At 44.2% G+C, this 25,006-nt stretch overlaps 1 protein-coding gene across 6 annotated transcripts; it reads left to right on the top strand.

Annotated features, from left to right (window-relative positions):
* The first annotated feature begins 4,709 nt into the window (after positions 1-4,709).
* On the top strand, positions 4,710-14,592 carry LOC101782092 (non-lysosomal glucosylceramidase). Of its 6 annotated transcripts, none has more exons than XR_002678822.1 (20): positions 4,710-4,854; positions 6,360-6,461; positions 6,815-6,925; positions 7,002-7,058; positions 7,182-7,252; positions 7,560-7,659; positions 7,988-8,058; positions 8,159-8,259; positions 8,334-8,437; positions 8,537-8,590; positions 8,706-8,761; positions 8,859-8,897; positions 9,022-9,169; positions 10,009-10,190; positions 10,271-10,338; positions 10,757-10,829; positions 10,927-10,988; positions 11,065-11,942; positions 12,968-13,258; positions 14,119-14,592. XR_002678822.1 is itself a non-coding variant. In XM_004978951.4 (20 exons), exons 2-20 carry the CDS (start codon positions 6,384-6,386, stop codon positions 14,390-14,392), a joined length of 2,856 nt encoding a protein of 951 aa, XP_004979008.1. In that variant the 5' UTR covers positions 4,711-4,854; positions 6,360-6,383; the 3' UTR covers positions 14,393-14,592. The 6 variants fall into 6 exon arrangements, 5 of the variants coding, with proteins under 5 accessions (XP_004979008.1, XP_022684843.1, XP_022684846.1 ...); XM_004978951.4 differs by having other exon boundaries at positions 4,711-4,854; positions 9,025-9,169; positions 11,065-11,983; XM_022829108.1 differs by having other exon boundaries at positions 4,711-4,854; positions 11,065-11,983.
* Positions 14,593-25,006: the final 10,414 nt, after the last annotated feature.

The following is a 25,006-nucleotide window of genomic DNA, read 5'->3' as shown; positions in this document are numbered from 1 at the left end:
AGGTTGATGGCGCGGAAACCCTCGGTGGCCTCCTGATAGGAAGACCGAAGGCGCTGGAGCTCCTCCGGGAAGCTGTGTGCAAGGGAGAGCACGCTGGTGACCTTTGCCTCAGCCTCCGTTGCGTATTTCAAGGCCACCTCCCAGGCGCTCTCGGCCTCCCTGACCTACCGCTAGGCATCGAGGAGCTGGGCATTGATGGCATCCTTGATGGCACGGATTCTAGCGGCCGACGTCAGGCGCTCTGCTTGGACCGCCACGTTGGCCTCTGCCCGCACCGCTACTACCTGCTCATGCATGGCAGCGGCCTCAGCCGCCTACTGGGCCATCTCGCATTCACAGTGGTCCAACGATTGCATGCGGGGCTCCATGCTTCACGCAAGGATGTCAAGCTCGTCGGCCCGATGAGCCGGCTGCTCCTCCCACTCCAGGGTGGCCGCACAGGCAGCTTCCACTACCTGGCAATGTTCCTCCTCCCGGCACTGAAGTTGGTCAAAGTGCTTCAGTAGCTCGAGCTCGTGGGCTAGCACCGCCGCCTCCGACGAGTTGAGGAGCCGCTCACACGTGGCATCCGCCTCTTCGCGCGCAGCTAGGTCTGCCTCCCAGAGAAGGGCCTATTCCTCGCGGCGAGCGAGAGCGAACACCTAAAAGAGCAGCTCCTGCTCGCGTTCCTAAAGCGCCCACGCATGCTCCTCGGAGGGCGCCCCACCAAGACCCGCCAATACTCGCTGGATGTTCTCAAGGGCCGCCTCCAAGGCGCGTCACACCCTGGGCAGGATGGCAGCCGCATTTTCTTCGCTGCCGGCATCCGGGGCAGACAACACTCCTGTCGAGGCCGTAGCCACGCCGGCCAGCTCCATCAGTGTTGGGTCCCCTACCACCGCTGCCACAACAGTCGGGTCAGCGGTCGTCAGCACCACCGGGGCCACCACCACCGGGGCCACCATTATCAGAATGTTGGGGGCCCTCATGGCCGCCGCCTCCACTCCGGCATCACCTCCACCTGAGGCGAGGGGCGGGACAGAAGCAGGGGTGGATCCGTTCGCATGTCCATTGGTGTCCGGGGCCCCGCCAGCAGGAACCACGAGACCCAACAAGCTTGCGACACGCGGACAAGGTGAAGGCTGGTGGGGCCCGCCATAGTCATCCACGGTCGTAGGGGCCCCACCTGCAGAGGACTGCGGTCCGGCGAGAGGAAGACCCTCCGTGGGAGAGATCCGCCGGGAGGCGAAGACAATGGTGCCCTACTGCCGGCCTCACTAGGAGGAGCTTGCCCCAGCGAACCACTTGTGCTCCTGGAGAAAGATCACATCAAAAAAGGGGGAAAGGATGCGAAGGTCAAACCTGCGTCTGGGCCTCATGTAGATCCACCGAGATGCCAAGGCCGTCATAGTCTTCCCTGCCCTGAGAGGGGAGGATGGCTGGTGGACGCACCTGCTGGTCTACCCACCATCGTAGATGACGTCCTTTGCCCCAGGGCAGGCAGAGCTTGCAGAGGAGAGAGTGGTGGCAACGATGACGATGAGGAAGAACTTGTCGGGACTGGGGAACGGGGCCACCGACGCTTCCCCTCCCCTCTAGGAGCCACCGCCCATGATGACCCGCTCGCTCCCCCCTCGATGTGGATGCTTCCGGAAGGGCGCGCGTGAAGCACATCGAATCTGCGCGTGTCGGTCTTCGGAAGTGTCGCGAGGAAAGCATGGCACCCCTGGTCCTCACACAAGGGCACGACACCCCCCGATAGGATCCCCGTCACCAGATCCCACACTTCCTCGATCAGCACCAACAGCTCCAAAATCTCCACCTCGGTGAGGTTCGTGCCCACCCGCCGCTGTGTGCGGGTCATGTCGTTGACACTGGTGTAGAACCACGCCAGGCAGACCCGCGCGCGTAGAGGGGCGAGACGGCAGTGGAGGAAGTCCACCACCACCATGGTTGATGTAAGCCCAGCCTATCGCAGCTAAACAATCCGGTCCAGCACTGGCTACCATCTTTTTCCAAGGACCAGCAGGGCAGACCAGATGTTGGCGACGATGATCGGAGGAGAGGCCGGGAGGCAGAGGCACTGGTGGGGCATGATGACGTTCATGTGCAGCCACCGCCACTTCCAATCCTCCCACTTGTCGCGGAGGATCATGGTGATGTACTCCCCATCGTGCGTGGCTCGGAGCTTGAAGAAGCACGCCCCCACCACACGAGGAGCGCTGCCGGCCGGTGCGGACATTGGAGGTAGAAGAAGTGGCGGAAGAGCTCGATGGAAGGCCACACACCGACGAACATGTCGCACAGATGGGTGAAGATGGCTAGTGTGAGGACGGCGTTGGGCGTGTGGTGCACTAGATGCACTTGGTACTCCTCCAACACACGGAGGAAGAAGGTGGAGAACGGGGGAATGAGCCTGCAGAAGAAGAAGAAGGGGAGGAACATGACCACATCCCTTGGCTCGTCAGGAGTTGCTGACTCCGTCGCCCCGCGGATCGTCGCGCTACCATCTGGCCGTACCGGAGGCAGTATCGCCCAGACCCTCTCCAGGGCATCCGCGGTCGTAATCGTGGAGCACGTGAGGTGGGCAACCTGAGGGTCGCGCTGCGACAACGGAGGCGTGCGGTGGCTAGAGCGATCACTCCTAGCCATGGCGGTGAGCATAGGAGCAAGCGAAAGGATTGCGGAAGACAAGGCGAGGAGTCAAGGAAGATGACAAGTGGAGAAGGAAGCCCTAAAGCTCATGCGGCCTTATAAGGCAACAGGCGTGGTGCTTCGACTTCGAGAAAAGGCCATCGAAAAATGAGCGCAGAAGGGAGCCCGGAATCTAGGAAAATTCCAACTGAAACCCAAGCGTTTTGCGCACAAGGAGAAGACGAAGCGACGAGAGGCAACCCCTTTTCTTCTTCTGGACCCTACGCGCAATGAGAGGTGGTCCAGCCCAGGGCCAAGGGCTGCTGTCAGCGCTAGGGGAACGGGGGTACCCCGAGAAGGCACTTGCAAGTAGGGCCCACCTATAAGAAGAGCTCTCCACCATGCAGAGCCCAATTAAGGAGATGGGTCTAGAAATCCAAAGCTTAGGAAGGGCCTAGGAAATACTACCTCTACATTATGGGACCCATTGAAGGCCCACGCAAAGGGAGCGGGATGCAACCGAGAGGGCCTCTCAGGAAGCCACCTGGGAAAGCTTGCTTCCAAGCTAAGTAAGCAATGGCGCATCCTAGCGAAGGAAAGGAGCGACAGTCGAGGTAGGTTGTCAACAGGCGCCCCGTCCCCGTAAAAAATCATCGTTATGGTTGACGGGACATGCCTGGATGCCTCGTGGACTGACGGCCTCACCTGTCCCGTCCAACAGGCAGTGGACCCCTTTGTCGAGAGCGCCCGGCTGGCTCACGGCTACCCTATGCTAGAAGGGTGGGCCCACTACGCGGACTCGAGAAGCTACAGAAGCCTCCCAGGAACTCTGCTAGGAGGTGAGGCCACCTCACTGACTCGGGAAGAGGTGAAAGCCTCCCAGGAAGGATCCTGGGAGCCAGATTCATCACCCCTATCCCAAGATGGTGAGTCTGGACCGAGAGAAGCAAGAATTACCAAAGTAAAATGGTAAAATATAGTGATTACCATACATAGGACTTCGATGGGGTGCTCCGACGCCGTGCGTACCAAGGCAAGAAGGTGTCAGGGAAAGTGGATGGCGCGTCAGGAAAACTGTAGCAAGGTGGTGGCCGCCGCATTCACATGCGCAATGTAAAGGGATGGATTGGGATGCAAGGCTCGCCCCAACCACTCCCTCCTCAGGCCTGGCCTATAAAAGGCTAGCTCTTGGACAAATAAGAGAGACAACTCTAGCACAACACAACACACAGGATGTAAGGTATTACACTTCGAAGCGGTATGAACCTGTCTAAAAACTCTCTTAGCAAAATCATACGCTAACTCCCCTAAACGTCTCTCGAATCCCTGCGCACGAACTAACCCTAGGCCGGATCTCTAAAAGGTGTCCCTCTGGATCCCCGCTCTCGGTGCTTGACCACGCGTCATTATATCATCTAACCAATCAATCATCAGCTTGTTCGCTTCAGCTTTATCAGCCAGCTTATCAGCCACCGAACAGTGTTTTTCTCTCACAACAAATCAATCGTTTCAGCTTTTCAGCTGGCTCATAAGGGGGTGTTTGGATACACCCCTAAACTTTAGTACCTGTCACATCGGATGTTTGGATACTAATTAGGAGTATTAAATATAGTCTAATTACAAAACTAATTACACAGATGGAGTCTAATTCGCGAGACGAATCTATTAAGCCTAATTAGTCCATGATTTGACAATGTGGTGCTACAGTAACCATTTGCTAATGATGGATTAATTAGGCTTAATAGATTCATCTCGTGAATTAGTATAGGGGTTCTGCAGTTAGTTTTATAATTAGCTCATGTTTAGTCCTAATTAGCGTCCGAACATCCGATGTGACCCTCCTAAAGTTTAGTACCTCGATCCAAACGCCCTCTAAATCGAGCCGAACAGGCTACATAATTTTTTCTATCCAAACACCCTCTAAGTCGAGCCGAACAGGCTACATAATCTTTTCTTTTTGATCGGTTTTATTTTGCAATCCTAATCGCAACACGTCAGATCGCCACGTATGAGCATATGACATGGTACATCTAACGCAACGCCTTTCCACCTCACACGTGCGGCGCGACGACTCCTTCTGCGTGGGACCCACGAGAGCAGGCCTTCATCTGCTCCGTTTTCTTTCGTCTCCACTGGCCCCCCCAGCCTGAGTCCCGCCGGGAGCGCGCACAGACGAAGAGAGCTCAGAAGATCGATCGATCGATCGCTCGCTCGCTCGTTGGGGATTCGCCCTAGGAGAAGGTCAGATTAACACCTCCCGCTCCCTCCAATCCTGCATTCGCGCCCCGATCGATCCAGGATCCGGTTTGACCCACAGATTCGCCCCTTCCTCCTCTTCCTGTTCGTCGCGGCATTTTCTAAACGGATTGTGCCCGCCTCTCCTGGGGTATGGCTTTTCGCCTCCGGCCCATGGGATTTGGGCGGGGAACCGGTGTTTTGCCACCCCCGAAATTTCGCATGGGATCGTTTATGTGTTGTCTGCTAACATACTGGTGCGCGTGGCCTGTCGCTGGGGATCTCTGTCTTTAGTCGCCCCATCTTCTTCCTTGCGTGTCGTTGGATCGGCGGCTGCTGTGTTCTTACCTCGCCGTTGTGGTTGTACATGCACGACTCCCGTTCTGCTTCCACTGAAGCGAAGCGGCCCAAACTTGGGGACTGTTATGTTGTAGTCGTCTTCCCAGCCTTTTGATCCACCTTTAATTTTAGTATTAGTAGGAAGCCGTTGCGTGCTTGGATGGACTGTTTATTTTGTTCTTTCATTTCTGCGACCAATCAAGTCCAAATGTTTCCTGCACGAACATGGTAGATTTTTTTATACTGATACAGTAATACATACTCTATCCGTTTCAAATTGTAGGTCGATGTTTGTGTGCATATAGACCTACACTATATTTGCATACAAACATCTGTGCACCTAGAAAAGCCAAAACGACCTACAATTTGGGACGGAGGGAGTAGGAACTAAAAGTGAACCATGTTAATCCAATTGTCTGACACTCAACCCTGAGGCTTCACCTGGCGTAAGCAATATCGTGAATTGTGATTTTGTGCCAATAGTTATTCCTCAACATTCCTCAACATTTCTGGTTGATTCCAATTATTAATACTTTTTTTTTTCTGAATGGGACACTGCCTAGCGCCTAGTGCCTATTGTCTTTATACAAAATTGCTTGATCTACGTAGGGTTCAGAACACACCTTATGACCTTTCTGAAATTTGATTCCGTGTTTTTGTAATGTAAAATCATTTATTTTTCCTCAAAATTGCTTGATCTACGTAGGGTTCAGAACACACCTTAATTCTGTTCGCTTCTACCAAATAAAATATTTGGCCTATGTTCACTCCATCAGTGTGTACCAAAGTATTGTATTTCTCTGATTGAAAGTAAAATAATTGTGATGAAGCTGAGATATCAATCTACCAAGGTGCTTTGATCTAAAGTTTGAAGAATTATCGATTTGACCAAAGCATAGCCCTTTTGACATTATATTTGTTCAGTGTTGCTTCACATATTACCCTGGATATATGAGAGGTATTCCAACATCAGCAGTTTGTTTCTATCCTGAACATAACATGCTGATGCATTTTCATAGCAGATTTCCACCTTTTGCCTTTTTGTGTCACCTGAAATATCTGCAAATCTTCATGCTCTGCAACTTTTAAATTCCACTGTTTGTAAACTACTTTTGTTAATATTTATATACACTTGAGATTATTTACATACATGAATTTTGATCTCTTCATAGGGCTAGCCCAAAAAAGTAAGAAACATGGTAGAAAATGGCACGGATGAGCAACCAAAAGGGGTGTCTCGGAATTGTCCCCCAGCTCATATGAATGGTGATGAGGTGAGTTATTCCTTCCTATATTCATGTAAAGCTGCTACCACTTCACATTATTCTTATTTTGTGAAAATTATATGTTCTAATCAGTCACAACTGTTTTATTCATTAAAAATCGAATCTTCATTTCATGTCAGTAGAGGATGCTTAATTTTATTTGTATTGATGGATGATCAATCTATGCATACAACTGTGTATGATATTTAACCCATATCATTAAAATTAAGGTACTAACTCACAATTTGAATGATTCTTTCAACCACTTGTAAAAAAAGCTATAACTACTATTCATCCCTATTCCTGAGTTATTTATATCTTCCGTTATATTTTAGGTTCTAATGGGTATTCTTTGATGTTAGGAAAAGGTGTATCCTGGACAACTTCCAGTGTTGACCTGGGAACACAAGCTAACTCATGTTAGACATGATTTGCCATCATTCAGGCTTACATGGAGAGAGACAAGGCAGCTGGTACTTCTTCTATGTTACATAGATCCTAGTCTTCCATTCTACTAGTCGCCACTTAATCTTCATTTCATCATTTCAGGCTGGTATTGGTCTTCGTCTTGGTCGACATATCCTTGAAGAAACTTCAAAAGGACGAGTATGTTTAATTATTTCACATGTTTTCGAATAGAAGATTATCACGTGGAAAACTGATATATTCCACATGCTTCAAATTTCATGTGGATACTATCTAAGTGCTAGCTTTGTTAGTTTTCTACAGGTTTCTGTTATTGATCCTATGAAAAAGCGAATTGCAAAATCCGGTCAGGGTGTTCCACTTGGTGGCATTGGGTATACCTTCTTCCCTTTGAGTAATTTGTTTTTTCTGTAAATGTTGGGTGTACATTCACCATACATTTTGATAACATTGTCCCGTAAACATATTTCACTAGCTTTGGGGGTGCTATATTGCTTGACACTGCAAATGATCTTGCTAGATCCTCTAAATCCACTTATGTAAAATAAACACTGTACTAGCCTGTAAAGTCTCAACCTAGTTCTGCTTTCTTTACCAGGAGAATATCTTTTGTGCTTGCTCTAAAAATCTTTCCCATTTGTTCAATGAAGTTTATGTATCTTCTGATTGTTGGAACTGTAGTGCAGGAAGTATTGGAAGAAGCTACACAGGTGACTTCCAACGTTGGCAATTGTTTCCAGGAACTTGTGAGGACAAACCTGTACTGGCTAATCAATTTTCTGTAAGTTTTTAGTTTTCCTCACTATTTTTTTGGCCGCTAAATGTCTTCTAATTGTATCTAATGATTCTTGGAATTTGAGATACTCTTTTCTAATACATTGCACGTGTACTGCTGATGCACCAGATAAGTCCTTAAGTATATCATATATTTGAATCTTTAAGAAATGGAAAGAACTGTAATTTAATGAATAATGGGTGTGCATTGATGCTTTCTCAAACTCTTATGTGCTTGATTCAGCCATTGTTAGTTGATTAGAATGCTGATAAGATACCTTTAAATACAAGATTTGCCTTGCCTGATACTTGTGTACAATTTGTTGCCCTTTTAGGCCTTCATTTCCCACCAAGATGGTCGAAAATATTCCACAGTGTTGCATCCTGGGAAACCAGATTTGCCAAAGTAAGTACATTGATGTGTACTCCATGGGTTTTTAATATAACAATAGCATTTTTATTTCTTTTGAGTACTAGAAAAATTCCTTAGAACTTTTTAAATGCAGAGGAAGTGAGATTTCAGGAATTGGATCCTGGGACTGGAATATGAGTGGACAACACTCTACTTATCATGCTCTTTACCCTAGGGCCTGGACAGTATATGATGGTATTACAGTAATTGCAGAATTCTCTTTTGGTTAAATACTGTTCTTTTGTCTGATTTTGGATTTTGCTTGTTAGGAGAACCTGATCCGGAGCTCAATATAGTATGCCGTCAGATTTCTCCAATTATTCCACACAATTATCAACAGAGCAGCTATCCAGCTGCAGTATTCACTTTCACAGTAATACTACATTCATGAAATTCCTTCAGTATACTGTTTACTTGTTCTCAACTTTATTATGTAGCTGTCCACCTTAATATCCATGTCCAAAAATTTCAGGTAACTAATTCAGGACATACAGCTGCTGATGTGACTTTGCTTTTTACATGGGCTGTAAGTTCCAATCATGACTTCTGTTTTCCTAGAAGAAAATTCAATAGCTTTTATGATTACTGAAGACTTACATTTGCCTCTCTGTTCTCTGAATGTTCACAATTTGCCTACTCAGAACTCTGTTGGTGGAAAATCTGAGCTCACGGGATACCATTCCAACTCCAGTATGATGTAAAGAAAACATAAGTAGATATTGCTTAGTTTATTTTCCAGCTTTTCTTGAATAAATTTTTGGGTTTATATATTTTTCTATCCTAATGGATGACAGAGAAAAGGATGGCGTTCATGGCATACTGTTACATCACAGGTAACTAATAGTTTGAATTTATCTTAAGATATCTGGTGTCTCCTAGGAGTTGGAATAAAATGATATAAACTAAACTCGGCCATCAGCAATTTTCTAAATATATTTCATGTCATGTACTTGAAAGCAGAACAGCAGATGGTCAACCACCTGTAACTTTCGCGATAGCTGCACAGGAGAAAGAGGATATTCATATCTCTGAATGTCCCTGCTTCCTAATATCTGGGAACTCTGATGGATTCACAGCAAAAGATATGTGGAATTCTGTGAAAGAGGTTAGTTGAAACTGGAAGCACCCTATACATTTCCTATTGCAAGGAAAGAGAACGACAAGCCTCCAGTCGCATTTGTGCGATGAATTTTACATTCCTGAAACATTATTGCATTAGTTAAGCGATCATCTCTATGGAGCTGCACATGCAGCTTACCTTGTTGAATTGATTTGTTATCAGGAAGTGCATTCTTGTGTCAGTCTTTCGAAAGTCGTCTATTTCTGAGTTTTTCACGTTTTTTGTCAAACACATAGGAGACAAAGTAGAAGCAGAGTTTTAAATTGTATGCGCCCTTCTAGTTTCTAGATTTGAGTTTCTCACTTGTTCTGTAGAATATCTAAATGACCAAACAACTCAAATATTCCAAACTGCTGAAAAGTGGAAACGTTGAAACTTAGCAGTTAGCACATATATTCAATATTAATGTTTGTACCAGCCTATCATGGAATATTGCATGTTTTGGACGAAGCTCAATGTGAACAGCCTGGAAGTTGTTTCTCAGACAGTATACAGGTTGAATAGGTGTTTTCTTAATGCTGTGCACAACTGTAAAGATTGCAATCTTTACTAATGAGTTGTACCTAAAATTGGGATGCAAAATTTCTGATGCAAAGATATTTCATTTTCCAGTCAGAAAATTTCATCTTAGATTTAGCTTTATGCTTGTCTGCACTCTGATTAAAGTGAAGTCAAATACCCTGCAATAGGTTTAGCTCAGGTCTAGTCTATCACACCATATATTGCTTCTATTTAATTTCAAATATTCTATGAATTGATCAAATTTGATCCCCAGAAAGTATAATAGTAGTATGTAGCTGACAACTTCCTTTCCATCATGGCAGCATGGATCTTTTGATCATCTTGATCCCATCAAAACTTCAATGTGCTCCAAGCCAGGATCATCAATAGGGGCAGCTATTGCCGCTTCTCTTAAGATTGCTCCCAAGGCAACCCAGGATGTTTCATTTTCACTTGCATGGGCTTGTCCTGAAGTGAAGTTCTCCAGTGGGAAAACATATCATAGGTTAGAGCAGCAGTAATTTTTTTTCCATAATAAATGAGTAAAAGAGTAAAGCAACTGAAACGACATTCCATGTTTTGCAGGCGTTACACCAAGTTTTATGGCACAGATGTTGATGCAGCAGCAAGCCTTGCTCATGATGCTATTCTTGGTATGGTCCAATTCCTCACTAGAACATTCTATTGAATATACTGCTTTTGCTCTTGAGTTTACACTGTACAATAAAAAGGGGCAAGTGTTGCATGAAGTCAGTATGGGTCTGAAATATTGTAACGACTGGCTGGTTTAGGGTCTTAACGACAAATTATTTTCACCTTCTACTTAATAACTGCAGAATAGTACCAAATATTTGATTTAAAATATTTGAAAAGAATGAAAATAACATATCCTTGTTCAAGCTTTGTTATTAACTAGCAGCTGATAGTACCATTTAATGAGCTTTATCCTGTGGATATGGTTCCATGTACCTTTGTTACTGGTGTGAGACTGAACTGTTAAATGGGGAATTCCTTCTGATTGGAATACCTATAGTTGTTTCTGACTTCATTTGTGTACTTAATAACTATTAGAACATACTACCTGGGAGAGGCAGATTGAGGACTGGCAGGATCCTATTTTGCAAGACGAGAGGTTTCCTGCATGGTATGTTCTAGCATCTATAATTTATCTACCTAGTATCCTAGTACACATTATGTGGGTCTACTAAGCACTGATTTATTGCTTGAGCTATCTTCAACAGGTATCCAGTTACGCTATTCAATGAACTATATTATCTTAACGCTGGAGGAACTATATGGACAGGTATGCACATTTCTTCATCTTTTCTAGCTGAAGTCAACTAGCTTTCTTGAGAATTAACACAGATACACCTTTTCAGATGGATTGCCACCAATTCAAAGCTTGACAGCAATTGGTGGTAAAAAATTTTCTCTTGACATGTTAAACGATGATGATGTCAATGAGATGATCCAACAGAATAATACTGCTTCTGACATTCTTCATCGAATGGCATCAATACTTGAGAGGATGCATGCATCTATTGCATCGAATTCTGCTATAGGAACAACTTTGCTCCATGGCGAAGAGAACATTGGGCAATTTCTGTACCTTGAGGGCATTGAGTATTATATGTGGAACACATATGATGTCCACTTTTATGCATCATTTTCACTGGTCATGTTATTTCCAAAACTTCAAATTAGCGTTCAGAGAGACTTTGCCGCTGCTGTCATGATGCATGATCCTGAAAAGCTCAGGATCTTGCATGATGGGAAATGGGCTGCAAGAAAAGTTCTCGGTGCTGTTCCTCATGATCTTGGGTTATATGACCCGTGGTTCAAAGTGAATGCGTATACACTCTATAATACTGATCGATGGAAAGATTTGAATCCAAAGTTTGTGCTGCAAGTTTATAGAGATGTTGTGGCCACAGGGGATAAATCCTTTGCCCGAGCTGTTTGGCCGTCAGTTTATATGGCAATGGCATATATGGAGCAATTTGACAAGGATAAAGATGGGATGATTGAAAATGAGAATTTCCCAGATCAAACATATGATGTGTGGTCAATGGCTGGTATAAGTGCATACTGCGGTGGTCTTTGGGTGGCTGCTCTTCAGGCTGCATCAGCCTTGGCACGGGAAGTTGGTGACGAAGCTTCTGAAAAGCTTTTTTGGGACAAATATGAGAAGGCCAAGTCTGTGTATAGCAAGTTATGGAATGGTTCTTACTTCAATTATGATGATGGTGACAACAAAGTGAGCACATCTATCCAAGCAGATCAATTGGCTGGGCAGTGGTATACATCGCGAATCTGTTAACTGCAAGCTTTGATTTTTCTTCTTAATATAATGATACGCAGCTCTCCTGCGTGTTCAAGAAAAAAAAGCTTTGTTAATTCTTTTTGAGTTTTGATATGATTTCTAGTTAAACAAATAGATGAAAATTTTTCCCTTTATACATTACATGGCATAACTTACTACAGACAACGCAATACTTATTTGGTTAGTTACTTCTAACACTGGGTTCTAGGATTAACACTACATTATATAAGACAGCATTGTATGCAACACAAAATCCGGTAGCAGATTTCATATACTGAAATAGCACAAACTGCTATTATATGACATTGATGTTTGTTTAATGTCATCATGTAACTCTATTATATGCAACATATAACTGCTACCAGATTTTATTTTAATCATCCATCACCATACAAGTAAACATTTGTCGGCTTCTAGGATTAACATGAGTTATGACGATGTGCTTTCCCAGTTGTGTTGAGATTGATACCTGACTACAAACAACACTTATTTGGTTTTGCCCACAATTTTCTGAGATGCATTTTTGTGCTCCATTCCTTACTCTTATGCGTTAGTGTAAAACCAATGTGAAAAATCAACTCCCTTTTATCATTGCTAGTAGCATCTTTTGAAATGTTTATGGTTAAAACGTTCTGCTCTTGCCATCACATCCAAATATTTTTTTAGTGGTTATCATGTACATAAGGGTTAATAAACAGAAATATTTAAGTTGAATAAATCATACAGTAGTAGAGTACTTATGATGTACCAGTTTGGCATCTGAGTAATGGTGCTCCAGGTTCAGTGGTAGATGGTGGGTATAAACTCAAAATATGTGCTTATCATTAATACATCCATGCTGGTTTTCCATCACAGAAGTGTGAATGTTGGTTCCATGGTGTTTTTAAATCAAACAGCCTAAAGCAGTTCAGCTAGACCTACCCTATTCTTTAATGAACTTGTTGTTTGTCTTTTTCCAGGTACGCCAAAGCGTGTGGTCTCTTCCCAATTGTTGACAAGGATAAGGCACAAAGTGCATTAGAAAAGATATATTCTTTCAACGTGATGAAGTTTAAGGATGGTACAAGGGGAGCGATGAATGGGATGTGGCCAGATGGCACACTGGACATGTCTGCAATGCAGTCTAGGGAGATATGGCCAGGTGTGACATATGCACTAGCTGCGACCATGATTCAAGAAGGCATGGTAGAGCAGGGGTTTAAGACAGCTGAAGGGATCTATCATGCTGCCTGGTCTCCAGAAGGACTTGGGTGAGTTTTGACACTTGCGTTTTCCTTGCTATGTGTTTGAATGTCGGCATGTGGCATAATTATCTGAGATTAAAAGAAATTCTGAACTTGTGAAACCATTGAGACAAATTTAATGACAATGGTGGAAACTATCAATTCTTGCTAATTGCTGTCTTTTCAACTTCTCTTCTATTCTTTTTGCTAGCCATGTAGGTAATGTTAATGCTTCAACTGAGAAATCACTTATAAGATAGAGATTAACAATGAATCTTGTTACTTGAAACATAAACTAGGATGATGACTACATGCTGAAGTGGTTCATGTGAATAGCTGCTAGATTTCAGTTCTAGGAAGCTGATTCGTGTTTTGTACTTTTGCTTCACGAATCCTCCATATTCTAGAACCAGAACCTAAGTTAATTGATTAATGGTACTTGTGCTCATATGATAAATTTCTTCTGATGAACATGTGCTTCCTAATTATATAACTTGAAGAAGAGTTACCATGTATTTTTCCATAATGAGTTCTGCTATACGTATAACCTAGTTGTAGAACTCCTTTACAACCAAGACATCAAATTGCTCAAATCACTTCAATGTTGTTTGTCTTGTTAATAAATTATTTCCCATTGATGCTATAACTGCTAAGGACCAATGCATATCGATTTGAACTATTCAAAAATTCTTCACATATACAGTTGATATTATTGCTAGATGTTCACAAACATGGCAGTTTACTTTGTACTTTGATGTACTGGATGTATAATGGAAGTTGTGAAAAACTAATAACTTAGCACAGAAAAGAATATTTTGATGATATAGAATTATGTCATGCAGCCTTAATTATGTCATTAATTAAATCTGACAATTTGAGTTCCTCAGATACTCATTCCAAACTCCTGAAGCTTGGAACAATGACGACGAGTACCGGTCCCTGTGCTACATGCGTCCGCTTGCCATATGGGCAATACAGTGGGCATTGTCCAACCCGAAGCTCCACAACACTCCTCAGACAGATATAGCCCAGGATTCTTTCCCCAAGACCCAGATCTCTTACACACGAATTGCGAAGCTCCTGCAGTTGCCTGAAGATGAATCGTCTAAGAGCTTCGTTAGAGTGGTGTATGAGATTATCCAAAACAGGTTTTGGTCCTGATCTGAAACAGGTCAGAGCCCCAGATGCCTGAAAGTATAGAAGGTCCAAACAATTCAAACATTCGTAGGTGTGATTGTTGATTGTGAACATCGTCGCTGTTGCTCTGGAACATTCGTATATAATTGGTGGTGATAAATATATGGAATATGGCTACCGAGAGGGCAATAATGGTAAATATTTTGTTGAGTTCTTTTTCCAAATTCAATCTCGCGTGGTCGTTTGACACCAGAAAGGAAAAATGGACAGGGTTTGCTAGGTAAGAAGATGTTGAAAGCTGTGTTCGATGGTAAGGCCTCTTATGCTTGCATAATTTTCTAGCATGCGTAGGGTACAAGAAGCGTGACTCTGCATTAGTGCTGGTGTGGTGTTAAGGCCCGTTTGGATCCCGTGTGTTTGGATGCTAATTAGGAGAACAAAATATGAGCTAACTGTGAAACTAATTGCATAAGTTATGAGTAAGCTCATGACAACTAGTTTTGCAAATAGATAATACTCCATCCGTTCCAAATTGTAGGTCGTTTTGACTTTTTTTAGTTCATAGATATTATTATGTATTGTAGCTTTTGTTGACTCGATCAAAATGCATACGTAGAATGTCCGATTTGGAACTCGAATGAGAGAGTTATGACATCGGGAAGATTTGCACCTAGGAAAACCGGTCAGATCGGTTTACTGATTTCTCGGGACGGTCAGACTGGTTTGGTCTGTGTAGTCCGAGTTAGGAGTTGCATATTTACACGGGATTTGTTAGGGTTTTGACTCCAATGGGGTAAGGTCTCCCCACCCTATAAATATAAAGGGTCACGGCCGATTGAGAGTGTCCAATCAATCACAAATAAATCTATCTTTTATCTTTTACCTTTTTTCCTCCTTACTCTACTTTTCTAACCCTATGTGTTGTTCTTCTCTTGTCTCCATGGCATGAGGAGGTGTTCTACCTCTTTACCCAACTTTTCTAACCCTATGTGTTGTTCTTCTCTTGTCTCCATGGCATGAGGAGGTGTTCTAGTTGGCTTGTCGAGCCTAGAACAACCTAAGGTGCGCCTGCCCCGACGGGATCCCTCCCGGGCGGGCGCTCGTTGGATCCTCGCCGGGCTCGCCAGTGAGACCGGCCTACCGTACCGGTCTGACCGGCTTGCGCAGAGGAGCTACAAGAAGTCCTTCTACGCGTCGCACTTCGAGTGCGTTCGTGTGTTGGTCTGATTTTAACGCTAACAAATAGTCAAAAAAAAATTCATTTCCATGCCGTGGAGGAATCGTGCTGCTGATTTTGGTAGGCCCAAAACCATGTGCAAGGACTCCATCAAGACTCGAACCAGCAGGAAACAGGCGGACGTGTGCTACTGATTTTTCGCAGACGGGCCTCAACAAGACTTGAACCAGTAAGAAACGGACGAGCTCTTACTGGGGCGATTGTGCCAACTGTGGCTCAGAGGTTTGAGATCGAGGAAACTCTGTTGTCCTTGCTTCCCATGGGACACGCTAGTTTTCTCTTGATTTCACCAGATGAGATCACGGCTTCAAGAATCCTCAACGATGGAAGACCTATCCCAGTTCCCCCGGGCGTCTGCATGTTACGCGATGGTCGCGAATCATGAGGTCCTCGGCGGCATCGCTACCTGCAGTCGTGGAGGTGCAGCTCAAAGGAATACCGGCGCACGCATGGGACGCGGAGACGGCGACGCAGCTTCTCAATGACTGCTGCCTTCTCCACGACGTCCATCCAGTGACTGCCACCCAACGAGAGTTTTTCCGTCTCACGGCCTGGTGCTCCAATCCAGATCGCATTCCCCCATTAATCAACATGGAAATTCCTGAAGTTGCTGTGCCGAGCTTGGGAGAGCAGTACATCCAGCGTTCTCTTTCTTATCCCGTGCAAATATCGGTGAGAGTTCTCGACAGCTCCCCATCGGCGGACCCACCCAACCCACCCCCTCCTGAAGCTGACAAAGGTCACCGTTGCCGCCGCTGGCAAAGACGGTCGGCGGCTTCTCCTACGACGGCAGCGGCGGAAGGCGGATCGATGACGACGGCAGGGGTCCACCGTGTCTCTGTGCACGCACGGTTGGGCCCAGCCACCTCGGGGTGCAACAACAACACCGAACGAGGAGTCACCTTGGATACCGCGCTGGGTGTGATGGCCCCTGCGCTCGAGGTCACTACGGCGGCGGGCGCTTCGGGTTCCTGCCAGCGCATTAACTCCACAACGACCGGTGTTGATCCGGTTCGTCCACCACTTAATCAAGGAATGGAGCAAGCCAACGATCCATTTTTGCCTCAGGGCCACCTTGCCGATACAGCAACTCAACCTGTCTGCCTAGCTGCATCTTGGGATGGACATTGTTTCAGCACCACTGAAGATTCACCTGGAGGCGATGGGTCCGACTCGATCCCGGCTCATAACTCAACTCCTACTGAGTCTGTGTCTCCTGCTCCGGCAACCACTACGCGACTAGCTCCCCCCGACGTGGAGCCGTCCTTACAGATCCCTGAGACGGCGACCTTCCCCTCCGGCTTGGCGTCACCCGATCGCCTGGGAGTTGAGTCCGTGCCAGCCTTCCCTACGCACTTGACTTCGCCTGGGGACCAGGGCATTGCCCAGCCATGCAGCCAGGGCTTCGTTCCACCCGCGAGGGTTCTCCCTGACAACCTCATCGTCTACTCAAGGAGGCCAAGAAGGATGCAAGGTCCATCAACACCATCTCCGGCTACAGAGTTCATTGATCGGGTCACTAAGAAAGTGGACTCGCTTGTACATGTCCCGACCATTGCGAAAAGAAGGAAGAAGACCGTCTATCCAATGAGTCTGCCGCGACGCAGCCGCCGCATTGCCAAACTTCCCCCTGAAACAGACAAAGCATCGGCATCAACTGCTTGCAGGAAACTGGGTCTTACTGATGACGAGGGCAGGATTTCTGATGAGGACCTTGATCGGTATGCCAAACTGTATGATCACCTCCTATGTCGTGACCATGTGGTTGCACTTTCGGCCTTGTTTGGCTGGGATGCACCTCCTGAGGAACATGCTCGTGCTACTGATGTTACTATCACATTGTACTGATGGACCTTGTTTTTTCGGTCATGATTAAAATCTCTATCTTAATGGATAGATCAAGCATCTTGATTTGGAACGTTCGTGGTCTCAATGACAAGGCTAGGCGTGATAACCTCTGAAAGGTCGTGGATGATTCAAAGCCAGTGGTCGTCTGTATCCAGGAGACCAAGTTAGCACATATATCTGAGAGAGACGTCTTATCTGTTTTGGGTCAAGACTTCACTCAGTTCGTGTTCTTGCCTGCACAACAGACAAGGGGAGGGATTTTGGTTGCTTGGCGAGAAGGATCATTTGTGGTAGACCATCACCACGTTCACCGCCATTCTGTATCTGTCTTACTCAGTGGGGGAGGTGATGATCCTTCCTGGTGGCTTACTGGAGTTTATGGCCCCCAAAGTGATGCTGACAAGGTTGCCTTCCTTGATGAACTTCGGGAAGTCCGGGCAAGGTGCCCCGGACCTTGGATGTTGGCCGGTGATTTCAACATGATATATTGTTCAGAAGATAAGAATAATGAGAATGTCAACCGTGCCATGATGGGTAGATTCCGTCGATTTGTGAATGATTTAGAGTTAAAAGAGATCCCACTTCTTGGAAGAAGGTACACCTGGTCCAACGAAAGAGAGTCGCCTACTCTGGTCAAGTTAGATCGTGTGCTCTGTACCAATGATTGGGAGGATATTTTCCCTGAGACCCTGCTACAAAGCCATGCTACAGAATGTCGGATCATTGCCCCTTGGTGCTAGGCCTTAGAGAAGGAGTTTTGGGGAAGAAACGATTCCACTTTGAGAGTTTCTGGACCAAACTTCCGGATTTCCATGAGACGGTACAACAGTCATGGGAGGGGCATGTGAATTGCTGCTGTCCCCTTGAGAGAGTATCGATCAAACTAAAGCGACTCACTAGAGCTTTGCAGTCATGGAGCCAAAAACAGATTGGGAACATTAAAGCGCAACTTGCTCTTGCTCGAGACATACTACACCGCCTGGAGATGGCCCAAGATCACCGAGCTCTTTCTTCTGATGAAAACTGGCTGAGAGGAGAAGTTAAATGTCACTGCTTGGTTCTTTCCTCCCTTGAAAGGACAATCGCACACCTCAGGTCACGAGTTAGATATCTGAAGGAGGGTGATGCGAACACCTCCTTTTTCCACAAACAGGCCAGTTTCAGAAAACGGAAGAATTTTATCTCCAAATTGGTACAAGGGGATCAGGTGTCCACAACCCAGGAGGATAAACACCAAGTGCTATTTGACTATTTTGACGGACTGATTGGTACAGCTGTGCCCAGAGAATCCACCTTGGACCTGGCAGCCTTTCATAGAATTGGAATTGATCTTTCAGTTCTTGACGCGCCATTTTCTGAGGAGGAGGTTTGGTCGACAATCAGATCCCTCCCGGCCGACAGAGCCCCTGGCTCGGACGGCTTTACAGGGAGATTTTATAAGGCTTGTTGGCCAATCATCAAAGCAGACCTCATGGCAGCCATTATCACTTTACAGCAGGGTGATAGAAGGAAATTAGAGCTGCTGAACTCAGCGTATATAACTCTCATCCTGAAAAAAACAGAGGCTTTGGAGGCTAAAGATTATAGGCCAATCAGTCTTGTGCACAGTTTTGCCAAACTTATTACCAAAATGATGGCGAATCGTCTTGCTCCTCATCTTGACTCCCTTGTTGCTACAAATCAGAGTGCTTTTATCAGGGGCAGGTGTATTCATGATAATTTCATGTTGGTTCAATAGACTATCAAGGTACTGCATCGTCATAAAGTCTCAAGCCTCTTTTTAAAGCTTGATATTTCTAAAGCCTTCGACTCAGTAGCTTGGACATTTTTGATGGAGATTCTCTCATACTTGGGTTTTGGTCCCATCTGGTGCAACCTCATCGCCAATCTCCTTCATTCAGCTTCTACTCAAATTATCCTTAATGGAGAGCCGGGTGAGTACATCTTTCATCAGCGAGGTCTTCGGCAGGGTGATCCTTTATCCCCTATGCTCTTTATCTTGGTTATGGATGTCCTAAACAGTCTCTTCTTGAAAGCTGAAACTGAGGGCCTATTACAGCCCCTCCACTCCACTGGACAGCGCATGTCTTTATATGCTGATGATGTAGCACTCTTTATTCGGCCGGAAGAAGATGATCTGCAGCTCACTAAGAATCTGTTGTATGTCTTTGGTGTGGCTTCAGGCTTGCAAACCAACTTACATAAGAGCTGCGTAATCCCCATAGAATGTGATGGTGGTGTAATAGAGGCTGTAAACAGCACCTTGCAATGTACCACCTCTTCTTTCCCTACCACATATTTGGGACTACCTATCTCTGACAGGAAATTGAGAAGGTGTGACTTAATGACTTGGATTGAGAAGATAGCTGACAAGCTCCCAGGGTGGAAAGCTTCTCTCATGAATCTATCTGGTCGAGCGGTGCTAGTTCGGTTCGTCCTCACTGCAATTCCTGTTTATTTGCTGATCGACATCAAGGTCCCTAAATGGTTCATTAAGGCCATAGATAAAATTAGAAGGGGTTTCTTGTGGAAAGAAGAAAGGATGTGAATGGAGGATGTTGCTTGGTGGCCTGGGAGAAGGTCATTAGGCCCATGGATCTGGGAGGATTGGGAATTCACAATCTTGAATCCATGAGTTGGGCTCTACAAATGCGATGGCTATGGATTGAGAAGACCAAACCTGACCGACCATGGGGTGGTCTTTAAATACCAGTTCATTCCAATAGTCGGGCCATGTTTGCCATTTCAATTGCAACTTCTATTGGTAATGGGGAGAATACCTTATTTTGGACAGATCGTTGGCTACATGGCTGCTGCTTGGAAGAATTAGCACCAGATGTCTATAAAAGTGTTCCCTTGAGGGTGCGAAAAACTAGAACTGTGGCACAAGCGCTACAAGCGCAATCTTGGGTATCAGACATAAGAGGAGCTCTTAGCTAGCATGGACTTCATGATTATCTGGAGCTTTGGGATGCTTTGTCAAATATTATGCTAAACACTATGGAAGATCAACACCAATGGAGGTTTGAAGCTTCGGGCCATTTCACTACAAAATCAGCCTATAGAGCTTTTCTGGTTGGGTCTGTTACCTTTGAACCTTGGAAGAGGCTTTGGAAAGCATGGGCGCCTAGTAAATGCAAAACCTTTGTTTGGCTGGCAATCAGGAACCGATGTTGGACATCTGATTGACTGCAGAAAAGAGGCTTGCCTCACCCTGACCAATGCTCCTTTTGTGATCAGGAAGAGGAGACGGTCCAACACATCCTTACCACCTGTGTTTTCGCACGACAGTTTTATTTCTATATTCTGAATCCCTTGAACTTGTCTAGTTTGGTGCCTAGTCGCAGAGCTAAATCCTTGGCAAATTGGTGGAGAAGGTCTTGGAAGAAACTTCATAAACAATACCGAAAGGGATTTAATTCCCTTGTCATCCTGGGATCATGGACCCTCTGGAAACATCGCAATGCTTGTGTCTTTGATGGTTCTGCTCCATATCTTCGTAGAGCTCTTCAGGCCTTCATAGATGAAGCACATTTGTGGCAGGTAGCTGGAGCCGCTTGCTGGCCTGCACCTAGAAAGGGTGGTGATCTAGAGTTTAAATCTGGGGTTTAGTCCAGTCAGGTCCTTGTGTGTTTTAGTTGTTATGAAAAATTAGTGCCAATGGTTTACATCCCTCATCCTGATCCAAGATGGGGTGATGCCCTGTAATTTGGACCTTTATTCTCTCTTAATCAAAGATACGCAGCTCTCCTGCGTGTTCGAGAAAAAAGAAACGGACGAGCATGTCCTTGTCTCAGATCCTTGCACGCACGTGACGTAATTCGTTAGCGACTGGGCCAGTCGTTGCGAATTTGTATAAGCGTTTTCTCTTCATGTACATGCGTAACCTGAATGAGAAGGCGCCATGACAAGTCGCAATCACACGCAGACGGCGTCGTACGAACCAGGCAAAAACCCAGAGAGGACTGCGTCAGCCAGCCGGCCGGCCACCCAGCCCAGCCATCCCAATCAGAATACTACTGGTACTACTGCTTCTAACTCGGCTGCGTCGTCTGCATCGCACCCTGGTGAGTGGTGAGATGGCCGGGTACGTAGACAGGCAGCCACGGAAATTGACCTGCACAAACAGATGGCGATCAGGAGTTAAGACAACGGACGCACCTGACCAGTGTTGGATGAGTTACACCGTTTCAACTTTTATTAAGTTTCAAACTGTGTTGATTTGCATTGTGCACAGACATACGTTGCCTGCAGGCAGCAGGCTGCAGCAGCTGCCGTATGACCGAAACCAAGAAGTTTATGCTGCGATTTCCAGAGTTCATTTCTCCCGTTATAGTATTTAACCGTGCATTTTACATCATCTTGTTATATCTAAAACTGTCATATACTCATATCCACTAGGAGAGCATTTGATGCGTACAACCAACTCCTATAATATACATTTGGCACTTGTTTTTGCCACTCAAGCGATTAGTTGTTGTATTTGTTGGTGTCTATGAGAGTCGACCCAAAATGTGAACCTGGTTCCAAAACTCCAGTTTCGATGTTTTATTTGTTAAGCTAGCTAGTGAAAAACAATATTGTTTGCTATGTTTCAAAACGTGAACGAGAATGTTTTTGTTGCTTTGGAATGTATTTCTTCCAACTTCAATCGATTCTAGCCTTATTTCAAAAAATAATTTACTGCATTCGTCTGGTAGTAGTTTGCAACATATACAAGCACTCCGATCCATGCTAGTACATGAATTCTAGTTTCATCTAGAGGACAAGGTACCAGTTGAAAATGTTCCATCAATCAGTCCTATACTATGATCATGGAAGCGCTACTACTCAACTCCTTTACTTGTCTGTCTTTGTCTAAATTCAAAATTAAAATCTGGTAGCCGTTTTTTTTGAGTTTGTATACATGGCTCAGTCTCCTGTAGGCCCAATCAAGCAGACTTGTTCTCTTGATTTTAAAAAAATTAGACTTTGTTCCCAACTGTATTGAGCTATTCTTTCCTTACTACTAATGGTCACCACATATATTGTTGTTTTTTAACGCCTGCAATATTGTTCTATATATTCAGCTGTGACTCTAACATGTTCTCCAACTAATTCGAGGATTATGCAACGCTATGTAGAGTAGGTAGACACACATACTTATATATTGACTTCTCAATGTGTTGGAAGTAATTAGAGTGCATGCCTTCTCGATCGAAATATTCTATCCACAAAATGAGCATTTTGTTCGAAACAGAAAGATTCAAAGAGTATTTTGGCCAATGCTTTAGTTTCAAATACACAAGACTTTCTAGAATGTATGAATAAGAATTTACTTATTCTTTGACAGTGTGTTGACAGTGTGTCTCTGTCTTAATATAAAATTATAAATCTACTAATAATAGCCGTTATGTTGGAGTTGGTGTTGCTCTGAACAGTCCCTTGCAGGCTGAACAATCAGGACTTTTTCCTAGCCCAAATTGAACTATTCTTTCCTTGTTACTTTTTGGCAAATACGTATTTAAATTTCCTCATTCCAGGACTCAGAAAATTAGTTTTTGATAATGCATTGCTATGTACAATATGAAAGAAAATATCTTTTTTAAGTTTTGAGAAATTTTAGAGTGCTTGAAAAAAATTAAGAAATCAAACGGTGGAAACAAAGGAAGTACTGTGAAGTACCAATTTGGTGGGACCAAGTACAAAAATAGCAAGAAATTATTATGATGCCCTTTTAATTATGTGTAAATCTATTTAATTCTTTTTTAAGCAAAATAAGAAAGGAAAGTACTTTAAAAGTACCGTAACAAAGCTCCTAAGTTTTACATGGCTTGTGAATATATATATAAACTATGGATTTGAGCGTCAGAAAATCAAACAAACCTATACTCTTTCTCTGTCTTTTTGAAACAACGAATAATTTTTTTTAAAAAAACATGCTTCTTATTAATTTAACTAAGATCATTTTATGAAACCCAGCAACAAAATCATAATATAAATCCCAGCAACAAAATCATAATTTCCAATATATGAAATTAATCCAAATCACAAAAAATAGCCACAATATATATGAAAAACGTGATTCTTATTAAGTTAACTAAGATCATAATTTGTCTTAATCCACAATTAAATCCAAATAGCTGATGGGTTTAAGTTGATATGCCTTTACACAGTCTCTGCAGGCCAACCAATCAAGAAGACCTTTTCCTTTCCCAAATGGAACCTTTCTTCCTTACCCTTTTTGCATTGGCTAGTATGTGTTTATTTTTCTGACACCTGTCATATTGTCCACTTCTCTCCTTCCAGTCTCTGTCTAATTAGTAAGAGGATCATGCAATTCAACATTGTTTTTAATGTAGTGTTTGACTTCTGAATAAGCTATATATTTGAGTGAGAGTGTTTAGAGTAGCTGGTCTGCTTCGGTAGAAGCATGGTATGATGCATTTAATGGTTACACAGCCTCTGCAGGCTCAATCAACCAAGAAGACTTTTTCCTGGCCAAAATTGAACTTTTCTTTCCTTACCGATTTTAGCTAGTACGTGTTTAATTTTCTAATACCTGTCATATTGTCCACTTTTCTTGTTGCAGTCTTAATCTAAATAATCAGAGGATCATGCAATGCAACTTTTTTAGTACTCCCTGAGCGTGTCATTATATTAAAAAGGGGAGAGACAATAATTCAATAGTTACAGGGTGCAACCAAATAAAGGAGAGAAAAAGGAAAAAAGACTGAAAAGGGGTACATACATCTTCATTTATCTTCATAATCTGTCCTAAAATGCCTATGATTACTTATATGTTAAGACAATGGGAGCATTCAAAAGTAAAAGTTGAAGCGATGATATATTTCCATCTCTATCTATAGGAAATCTCTATGCATACCTAATTGAGACTGAGGGTCCACATTCATGTAGAATGGGCACACATCTTTGTCACATACCTTTTGTATGTTGTCTTATTAATCAAAGCCATACATGCAACTTAGCCCCAGGGAACCCCAAGGATTGTTAGTATTGTAATTATGGAAAGAAGTATAGTTAATTTACATGCATATATAATACACATACTACAAAAAATAATTAATCTATTTGTGAATTACCACGGTGTAATTTCTAAACTAAATAAAAACACTGCAAAATAGCTGACTATATTTGCTTCAAAATGTACATATTCTTCTTTCCTTGGATGAAAAACATTAAAATTTCTCAGGATGGATGGTTCCAATCATTCTAAAATTTCTTTACATTTTTCATCGGTAGCATTTGTAACATTTATGCATATTATTGCTGTAACATTTGTGTAATTTGTCGATCGGTCAGATAATTATGACCCGGCACGGTACTGGACGTGCGGGCCGTCCGGATTAAGTAAACGAAACTCCCCGGTAACAATATTAAGAAACACGTCCCCAGATGATCTGGTCACTGCATTGACCGGTCAGCGTCAGTGACCCAGCTCGGGCCCCCTTACTCTTCTCCTCATCGTCTCACCCACTTCTCTTTCTTCTCCGTATAAAATCATAGGAAACTCCAGCTGCTGCCTCTCATCGTCTTCCTCACTCCATCCAGAA

This window comes from Setaria italica, chromosome VIII, assembly GCF_000263155.2.
Source record: "Setaria italica strain Yugu1 chromosome VIII, Setaria_italica_v2.0, whole genome shotgun sequence".
NCBI lineage: Eukaryota > Viridiplantae > Streptophyta > Magnoliopsida > Poales > Poaceae > Setaria > Setaria italica.
The sequence above is the reverse complement of the archived record's forward strand: the minus strand, read 5'-3'. Positions and strand labels throughout refer to the sequence as shown.